The 10,643-nt window shown below is 41.5% G+C and overlaps 1 protein-coding gene across 2 annotated transcripts in view; it reads right to left on the bottom strand.

The window, feature by feature from the left end:
* The window catches only part of NECAB1 (N-terminal EF-hand calcium binding protein 1), a 222,406-nt gene that overhangs the window by 61,810 nt on the left and 149,953 nt on the right, over positions 1-10,643 (bottom strand). For both annotated transcript variants that reach the window (XR_005833662.1, XM_040625788.1), the window contains exons 7-9: positions 9,884-10,005; positions 7,096-7,172; positions 2,334-2,387 (exon numbers count right to left, since the gene is read on the bottom strand). Coding sequence is in view for 1 of the 2 variants with exons in the window: in XM_040625788.1 (XP_040481722.1) it covers positions 2,334-2,387; positions 7,096-7,172; positions 9,884-10,005 (253 nt within the window). In the remaining variant the exon portion in view is untranslated. The remainder of the gene's footprint in view (positions 1-2,333; positions 2,388-7,095; positions 7,173-9,883; positions 10,006-10,643) is intronic.

Genomic DNA, 10,643 nt, shown 5'->3' with positions numbered 1-10,643 from the left:
CAATGAAATCCTTCCACACCTCAATCCTCCATCTGCAAACTGGGGTTAATGACGGCAGCACCTCGGATAGCTATGATGGGGAGGAAGTGAATCACAGGTGCGTGTGCGGCACAATACTGTGCATGTAGCAGAGTCTCCGTAAAGAATAGCTTTACAAAAATAAAATCCACCATAACAGTTTGTTCTTTGCTTTCTGGTATGGGATTTATTTTTCAAGGTTCTCATGTATTCACTAACGGAAAAGGAAAATCACCTCTCTAGTCAATGAAGCCTGAACCTGGTTTAGGACACCAAGAGAAATCGCGGAACCCAGGGGAGCCTGCAGTGCTGGCTGTGAACAGTGGAGATCTGTTTTCGTCATTCTGAATACAGAAGGATTTATAAGAATCGATGGTGAGGCATTACTACCACTAACGAGAAAGTACAACTTGTAATGACAAGTAGCTTATTGGTATCTTTGAGAAAAACAAACTTACTCAAATCATTACTATATGTGTATTCCCAAAGAGCATAATTATTTTACCTTTCCATGTGGTTGAAAATAATTAAGGAACACCCTTTCCTGCTTTTCAATAATATTGACTGCTGAAGCACCTTGCCCAATCCTATTTTGTTAAGTACTTCTACGAACTATTGAATTAGTAATGCTGTCTGGGTTGATAAATCTTTGAAAATTGACCTTGGGCTCTCTTCTGTCAGGGACCAGAGAAGGAACAGTCTGTCACCTTCCACAAACAATCCTTAGACGATTTTTCTCCCACTTAGCTAGTGAGAGACAATAGTCTCACCTTAGGAAATCATGTAAGAATAGACAATGGTCTCTCTCAACATGAGAAAAGTTATGTTCAGTTTTCTTGACTGGAGTGTAGTTTTCCCTACATGCAAATCTCACTGATGCCAGACATACAAGATCACCAGGTCACGATCCTGGACCCGAGGGACTGCCAGGGATGGTCTTCTGAGTATGTGCCCTTGACAGCCTTCTGTCCTTCTCAGAAAAGATTCTGCTTCCCACCAAAACCTACCCCTTTAGAATTCTGGGTGCCTGATGAATTAATACAGACCACACCCTGTCTGTGGAGGAACCAGAAGCACTGAACCTGTGGTGAAATATAGGTTACCTTTGGGGAATGTGTCCATATCCATAGATTTTTTTTTCTTAAAGATTTTATTTATTTATTTGACAGAGATAGAGACAGCCAGCGAGAGAGGGAACACAAGCAGGGGGAGTGGGAGAGGAAGAAGCAGGCTCATAGCGGAGGAGCCTGACGTGGGGCTCGATCCCACAACGCCGGGATTGAGCCGAAGGCAGACGCTTAACCGCTGTGCCACCCAGGCGCCCCCATATCCATAGGATTTTAATGATGACACCATTAGTAAGCTTTTCTCTACAGCTTTCCCTCTGAAGACTCTCTGTGCTTTGAGTCTGGACAGGTGGGCAGGAGCCGAAAGAACGGTGAGCCTCACCTTCTATCCCACAGGCGGTGCCTGGTACAGAGAGGAAAGGTTTCCCAGCTTTGCCTCATGTAAACAGGATGGATCCTAGGAGATCTATACGATATATGTTTAAGGCATTAAGAAACAAGTGATGTTCTGTGGGTTGCCAAGATTTTAAAATCAAAATTTCCACTAAATGTGAATGCAAAGATCCACTTTCCCCCAATAGAATGTGCTACAAATATCTGCCTCAAAATAACAAATCATGATATGTGTTTTCAATTAGTTAATTTATTCATAAATTTCTTTCGTTGTGCCTTTAGTCTCTATTACTATCACTTTGTCCATCCTCTCTCAGTCTCTATAAATTGCCACCACTCCGGATGGACCTCTTTTCCCTAGGAGTGTAAATGTTCCTTTTTCCTCTAAATGTCAATTTTTTTTCTTGGGAAAAAAAAAAAAGATTTCTGAGCACTTCCAATGTGCCTGGCCCTCGGATAAAAGCGGGAGATACGATACCGAACAGCATCAAGTTTCGGCTCAGGTGTCACACCCAGGCTCGCAGGGTTTATTACATGTTGTTCGTGATATAATTTGAATGTTGCCCTTCTCTGCCAGTCACAGTCATTCAATTATTCAATAACTCACTGACTTATATATGCATAAAAATCTCATTTTGCACGTATTACATGCTAAGTACGTACATAAAAACCCTGTAAGGTAGGCATCAGGTTTCCACAAATCACAATTTCAACTACTACTTAGCCATGCAAAATAAAATACGCCTATGTATTACTTTTTCAAATTTTCACTGCGATAGTAACTAATTTTGAAGAACTTAAATGTTTTCAAAGTACATATTTCTAACATTTTGACCTAGAAAAAAAAGTACTTACAGATTTAGTATTCCCTTCAATAACTTCTTCTTCCCGTGGTTCAAGTTTGAGATCCTTCAGGTGGAGAAAGAAATGGGGGGAGAAAAGACCAGAACTGAGATAAAGGGAACACCATACACTTGAATGCTGGCTCTTTCATGGCCAATGTTGTACCAGAAGAACCGCATTATCTGTAAGGAAATGGAATAATTCTGAGTTTAAAAAGGAAGCCGGTCCAGCAGAGCCTCTCTTACCCATTTGTCCGTGGTAAAAAGCCATTTCACGTGTGTTTGTTATTACTTTCGGTTTACTGATGACATTAAAAGAGAACAAAATGGAGCAGATTCATTAAAACAGGGAAAGGATTGGACAGAAAAAGAAAAGACTAAGCTGCCTCCTTTAGCTGTTAGTACTGATTGCCACTTTTCCTGGGAAATCTTGACGGACATTAGTGCAACTAATACTTTTACCACTCTGGTGATAATTTGACATTACTAAAACATAATGAATTCAAAAGCAAATGAAAATGCTATTGATATTTTCTAAAAAGCAAGGACTACTAAAAAGAGCCTAGAATTTTCTGCAGTGATCAATGGATGATGCTAATGTCCCTAGTGAAACCAAGCGTGTAATCTCTGAGGACTTCCTTCTAAGAATATATATCCTAGCATTTGTGCTGAGGATTATGCACAATCATTCCTTCAAGTAGAAAAGAAATAAATTGAAAGTTGTGAAATCCAGATCGTCTGAAGTCACATAAGCTTGTTAAAAACAGAGCTATGTACATCTAGCTTTGCTGTTCCCGTGTGGTAAAACCTTAGACAAGTTATTTAACTTTTACTGTTTCCTCCGCCTGGAATTCTCTGTTCCTAAGAATTCATCTAACTGGCTCCTTCTCCTCTCTCACACCTCAACTCCAATACCACCTCCTTAGAGTGACCTTCCTGATCACCTACTCTAAGTATCCAAACCCTCATCTCTACCATACTGCCTTACTTTGTCTTCAACGTACTTTCCGTTATCTGAAATTACCTTATTTCATTGAGTTGTCTACTGATTTCCCTCAGTCTCTATTGGACCAAGGGCCTTACCTGTTCTGATCACTGCTGCACTTCCACTTCCAGCTCAATAACCATTAGCTGAATAAATAAATGGCTGAATGAGTCCATTGCAATCATGGCTTTTCCGTGAAGGCAAGGTGATGGACTGCATATGGATGTAAGCTGAATCTAAAATACTCTACAGAGAGAAACTGTAACAACAGGGATCTCCTTGACCACTCCTTCCCTAACACCAGCTCAGCTACACTTTTCACTTCCACCTTCTTCGATCGAAGATAAGAACAGCTTAAACCAGGTGGTACGAACAACATCCTTCGTTCTACCCCTTCCAATGAGGATGTTTGCAAACGAAGTTTTCTGCAGAGCTCAAGCACAACATAAAATATAACCTTGATATAGCCCCATAAATCCTCAGAGAGGCCGAAGTGGGAAGAAAGAAAGCCTGAAGGAACTTGTAGAAATTTCAAGGATGATTTCTCCCTGCACGTGAATGGTACCGGGCTTGGTTTACGGTGCAGGAAGGATTTATCAGACTAAGTGCAAGGAAGAGAGAACAGGTGTTCTACTGCAGGAACACTTCCTTCTAATGGGGAGACCAAACCCGGGGCCAACAACTGCAAGAGCCAAGAGAGTCAGCTGTGAAATGACATGCACTTAGCTACTGTTTGGCAGTTGGGTAGTTTTTCCTCTAAAAGCCTAACTCACGGTACAGAGTAAGTTGTAGGACACGGAACTAGAACTGCCTCTCCATTCATTAAGGCAGATCACGCTGAGCCCCACACAGCTGGGACCCAATGCCGAAGACCATCACATCATACTTTTAGCAAACCACTGTCCTCAAAATGAAACCCTTTCATAGGAAGGGAGGGAGAAAAAGTCTAGGAAAGGAAGAGATGTGATAATACTTTGATTTCAAGTTGGAAAAAAAAGGCATGACCTAAGGTAAAGCTAGTCCTTTAAAAATAGCTATATAAAGTTAGGACACCAAATAAAGACAGGTTTGCCAAGAACTTCGAACCTATTTTAAAAGGAGGTATTTAGGTTCTTTAAATGAATCTCAAATTATGTAACAATTGACTCTTTATGTTTTAACAAGGATTGTTTTCCAAATAGAGGTCATGCATTTCCACGTCTTCCATGATTGGAAAGCTAACTTTCATAGCCACCATTTTCCCTATGATTACGTTTAACTCAGGTCAATGTCAATTAATAAAATTAGGAAGGAAAAAAGTTGAATTGCAGCAAGCTCTAAGTTTAGGTGATTTGCCCAGTTAGAGGTCAGCGTAAATGTACCAAATGATGAATGGCAGCAGAGGGACTAGAACTCTCCAAGGTTTCTTCCCCCGGACTTGGTTCCTTGTGCATAATCTCCTTCTTGGAGATCCTCCTCAACCTCAGGACCTGGAGCTTTCATCTTCGTGGCGATGGCTCCTAACTGTTGGCCTGACTTCTTGCTTATTAACATCTAACTGAACATTTCTGCCTGTGTCCTATTGGATCCTGAAATTCACACATCTAATCAACCAGTTCACCTCACCTCACCCATTATCTCCCACTTATCTCTTCCTTTCCATAAGGATGCAACTAAGGCACTCAGGCTCAAGTCCTCAGAGTCCTACTTGAGATTCCCCTATCCTTTACCCACCATACCCATTCAGTGGTCCTATTAATTTCAAGTCTTTCACATCCGCCATTTTCTTTTCGGTCATATTACAGGCCCACCTCTTGCCATACCTGATCCCAGTGGGCTCAGATCTGCAACCTGCTCTTTAATGTCATTGCTTGAGCTGGCTTTGGTGCCTCTGAATTTTCTTGTTTGAATTCAGTTTGTATTCTTGCTGTCCAATTTTCTATCTAAAAGATCTTCAAGTTATGTCACTTGTTGAAAAATAATAAATGCCTCCTATTGTCTCCAAGACAAGTCCAAATCCCTTACTCCGTTATTTAACCCCATCCATAACAGGACCCCTGTCCATCCATGCAGTCTTATTTGTTACCATTTCCCTAAAGGAAAGAATCGAAACAGGCTGGCTTATTTAAGGTTTATTCATGCTATCACCCTTACCTGAACGTCTTCTCTAGCTGCTCTCTTTTTACTAAAAGTTTACTCCTCCGTAGCAAATATTTGTTTGTTCATTGGTTTGTTAGCAGGCCAGCATTTATTCCAATTTTAATAACAATACATTTTCTTTTCAGTGAAATCTCTCTTCTCCTTTCAGTACAGGGCTCTGAGACCATCAGTCAAGATGCTCTTCCCTCCCTTATCCAAGCAATCAGCCTGGGGCCCTAACAAAACCAGCCAGATCCTACCCCCTGGAAAGTGGAACCTTGAGCATAATGTCAACAGACTAGAGATCGTTGAAACTCATTCATTCCAGTAGAGGTAGCCTGAGAGACCACTGAGAATTTCTCACTTAGATCTCTAGAGGTATTTTGTCTCCTGACTTTTCCTGAATCCCAGTTTCTATACCATCTGTTGAGTCTGTGAGCACTCCCATATCCTTCCAGAAAAAAACTTTGATTGCAGAGGTGATTTCTGTTGCTTGCAAACAAAATTCCTAATTGTCATCTTTTTAAGGGCCAACTTAAGCCCCTCCTGTTGCACTAGGTCCTCGCCAAACAGCCTCGCTCGCAGTGGTCATTCCCTTGGAAGCATCCGTTCCACTCCTCTGGCACGTCTCAGTCAGCGAGAACGGACGGAGCGTTAACTATGAACTGGTTCGTGCTACTACATACGTTAAAAAAATCTGTTAACTCAATTTTTATAATAAAGCTTAATTTTTACAAGTAGACTGGGGGTTCTTCAAAGTCAGTAACTGTCTCAAACATAAACATTTCTTCCTCGGCGCCTGGCGTGCAGAGACAACACCTATTCTTACTGACTGACAAAACCTGCCGCTTCCATCAAAGCTGCTTCAGGGGGACCCACTACCATATCAGGACCGCATGTACTAACTGAATTAGTCAATAAAAATAGCTGGACACAAAATATAGATCTGAAAAACTCGTCACACATCCTTACTTGCTTGCTCACTGGGTAGTTCCAATGCCAAAAATCATCCGTTAACATGCAAATTTATAGAAGTTGAGAACGTAATTTCATTTTTTAGTATATCACACAACCACCCAGGAATCGCTCTGAAACATGCGCAAGACATGGGCCAGGTCGCCCCTGAGAGCTGCCATCGGCATCATTCAGGCGCACTGCTACCTACCGCACCGATCACCAGAGAGGCAGGCAATGCAGACATTTATTTAACTTGCAACTCTACAGCCTATTTAAAAAATTTTTTTTGAAGATTTACCTATGTATTTGAGAGAGAGCGTGTGTGTGCACACGAGCGTGGGGGGAGGGGCAGAGGGAGAGGGAGAAGCAGGCTCCCCACCGAGCAGGGGGCCCATGTGGGGCTCCATCCCACGATCCTGAGATCATGACCTGAGCCGAAAGGAGACACTTAACCCACTGAGCCACCCACGTGCCCCTCTAGATCCTATTTTAAATATAACTAGGGGTAGAGGTGGGGGACTGAGAATTAAGGTGAGCTTGTATATTTGCTTTAACAGAAACACCCAGATAACTACCAAGCAGCCATTTGTAGCATCAAGGGCTCCTGGCTGTTACTCTATCTGTGGGGCAGCCACAGATGTATCAATGCGGTGAGGAAAATGGGTCAGAATGTACTGAAAAGCGAGAGGGAGAAGAAAGCAAAGGAAGCACCTACCTTCTTCTCCAGTCGATCAATTAATTTCTGGAGTCTGTTGATCTGGGTCATCCACTGGTTATCTTCTTCTAATAAGCCTTAAGGGGGAAATCATGAGGGCAATGTATTACACAGAGCGGGACTGCTTTGGCACCCCAGAACTTACCTTTTACCCTGAAGGAAGCCCACCTTGTCGCTGACTAGTCACCACCTTTTTAAGAAATACATTCACATGAGTGCTTTCTAGGTTATTGATTTCCGTAGACTCGTGCAGCCCAGTGGATTCATTTTCGCAAGTCTGTGCCTTTGATAGTCAAAAAACAGATCCTGCTGAGCCATTTTTACCACCCCATGAGATGGCTGATTTTTCTTTTGAAAAGAGGAAAGCATCCATCAATAATTCTACACTTACTTCCGCGACAGTGGCAGGAGCCAGGGACGTAACAGGCCGGACCACAGCCTGGGAGCTGTCTCCTTTCCTAGGGACTAACCTGAATAGACACGGACACTATGGTCACGGCGTAGCAGTTAAGAGTGCGGAATCTGGGACCTGCTGATCTCGGTCAGATGACTTGACTCCTCTGGCCTCAGCATCCTGATTTTTAAAATGGCAATAATATCACTGGCCACAGAATCACTGGGAGGATTACATCAGAATATATATGTATTTATACACACACGTATATACATGCATACACGTGACAGATGTGCATGTGTACGTCTGTGTGAACACACAAACACACATTTATATCTAGCACCAGGTCAACCATGTAAGTCCTGCTGCTATTACTATTGCTGTAATTATTTTTTTAATTAAAAAATTTTTAAGTATCTTTTATTTTATTATTGCTTTTTCAAGTAAGCTCTACACCCAATGTGGGGCTTGAACTCACGACCTGGTGCAAAGGGAAGAGTTGTGGTCTGAGCCCCTGCACAAACATCCTGGCATCCTTGTGGATCCTTATGGCAGCTCGCTCAAAATGATTTCATAGGCATTTGCTAAAATATTACTGTTGGATATTTCTTGACGGGAGGATGTGACTGAATTCAAACGATAAAGCCTTGTTTTAACTTTGAATGGGAGGAAGATAAGACCAAATTATAAAGAGGTCGTACTTCACATTAGAATTCGCTTCTCTCTGCATTCTTGGGAAAAACTCCTCTCAAAGCCCATCCCACAAATTATGATGCAAAACTAAGCAGGAACACAGTCACGCAGCAGTGGCTACAAAAAAAATCAGAATAAGGGTGCTTTATGATAGGAAACACTGTAACTGTATAAGAAAAATTTATGTTTACTTTTTAATTTACAAATCAGTTAACACATTTCCATTCTGGGTTTTTCCTAAAGAATTTAAGGTGGCTGTCACATCAAAATTCCTTAGAAGGATATTTTGGGTTTTGCTCTGTCTTGGTTAAAGCGTAAAGAACAATCTGTATTTTGACGCAGGAGCCTCGTATTGTCATTTCCTAGCAACACATGGTAGACTGTATTAGTGCTCACAATTTTCCCCTTTCTTCCTGGATAGAATTCTGTGTGTACCGCCGTCCCCCCCCGCCCCCGCCCCTTGGCAGTAGCTCCTACCGCGAGGGTGGAGTACACGTCCCTTCTCACTACGACTGGCTTCGGCATATGACTCATTTGGCCAGTGGAGAGTTAGCAGGTAAGATGCACACATTTTTAAGTGAGCTGTGATGTGGCCTGGCTGTGCTTCTGACACACACCGAGAGAAGAAACTGCTCCAAGTGGTCACTGATCCCGGGAGGCTACACGAGAAGCAGAGCTGAACCCAACCTACAGGCCGGGGAGCACACATTCCGCCGAGATCACCCAAATCGTCACCAACCACAGACCCACGCATGAAAAAAAGACAAATATCTGCAGTGGTCATCACTGAGCTTTTGTGGTTGTTTCACTGTAAAAATGGACTAATAAACCATATACCGTGGACAACTTGCTTCACTTCTGGGGAAATAAAGATACTAACATCTATCTTATAAGGTATTAGAATGAAATAAGGCAGTGTTCAAGAAAGCACTTTGAAACCGTTCAAGCAAAGTCTGTGTAAATATAGACTATAGTTAGTACTTTGATTTTCTGAAATATGAGATATTTAAAGGTTAATTTGTATTAAAACAATATGTTCAAGTGATTGTTTATATATATATGCTCATATATTTACATACGCATATGTATATATATACACACATACTTTATAGAAATTACTGTGATATTTTGCAACATGAGTTTGTATATTTCAAATGGATTTTAAAGTAATTATTGCAAATAACACAGTTAAAATATAACCTAAACTATTAAGGTTTTAGTCCAATAAAAGTTACATTACACTACACACTTCAAAAACGCCAGCTCTGACTTTAATCCCTTCATGAAAGGAAATAAAGATCCTTTTCCTGAAATGGACTTTGCATACGTTTAGGCAGGCTTTAGGGGATCTGGAGCAAATTAGACTACAAACTAAAGGGTGCCTCCTTTCTTGAAGCTGATGGGGATTTCTATAGGTCTCCAGTCCCTCACGTATTAGGTGACTGAGCCACTCTCTTCCCTACCCATCGTCCCTCTGTGCGCTGCTGGGTTCAGCTGTGGGATTCTGATGGAAACAACGGGGAGGATCATCACCCCGTTCTTAAGACCACAGGCTCTTTGCCACTGTGGTTTCAGACAGACTTATCTGATATAAGAAAAGCATTCCATTACCACTGCTGTTTTACTTGCTTAAAGAATGTGTCAACGTGAAAAGACAAATTGGGTCAGTTTGGAAGAAGAAAAATGACAAAGCTTCATTACCTGGACCGCAGGCACTAAACTGAGGGCTTTTAGGGGAGAAGCTGTTGTGTCTCTGGACTCGGCGACTTGATCGCTTTCCAGGCCACTGAATCAACAGGACTTCCGGCTTGGTCGGCCCTTGCCTTGAACAAGAGAGACAACATTCAACCACAGCGTGTTTCTTGCCTCAAGAAACAGATCTTCACCCATCAGTCACGAAGATTTTCCGGTGTAGTGAAATGAAAAGTTAGAAGAATGATTGCTTGCCAACATGCTCTAAAGACCCATTTGGTTTTATAAATATGAATCTAAAGGAGAAACTGTGAGCTATCTTTATTCTTTCAAAGTTTGAGGAAAAATTGTATCTTAATTTGTGACTTAAGAAAAACATCTTTCCTTTCTTGACCATACCATCAATGGAGAAAATGTTTTTGTGTGTGCTGGTGTATTTAGTTTGCAAACTCAAGGCTATGTATCCATATAATTTTAAAAGTCAAATAACCCTACAAAGCTTCACAAACAGGAGCTCCTACTACCCGACCTCCATATCATGCCCCATGCCCCTTTCACAGAGGGAATGCTTTCAGCAAGTGTTAATTTGAGTATTTATCCCCATATCTGTATACAATATGCTTAAATTGCTACCACTTTATTCTTCAGTTTTAAAATATCTCTATTAACTTCCCAATATGAAAAGCTCAGGTCAACAGTATATACATGGAAATATTATAAGGAACTTATAGGAAGACTGTTTGAAAGAATGGATTCAACTTCAAGCCTT

Source organism: Ursus maritimus, unplaced genomic scaffold, assembly GCF_017311325.1.
Source record: "Ursus maritimus isolate PB19 unplaced genomic scaffold, ASM1731132v1 scaffold_9, whole genome shotgun sequence".
Lineage (NCBI taxonomy): Eukaryota > Metazoa > Chordata > Mammalia > Carnivora > Ursidae > Ursus > Ursus maritimus.
This window is presented reverse-complemented; position numbering and strand designations above follow the sequence as displayed.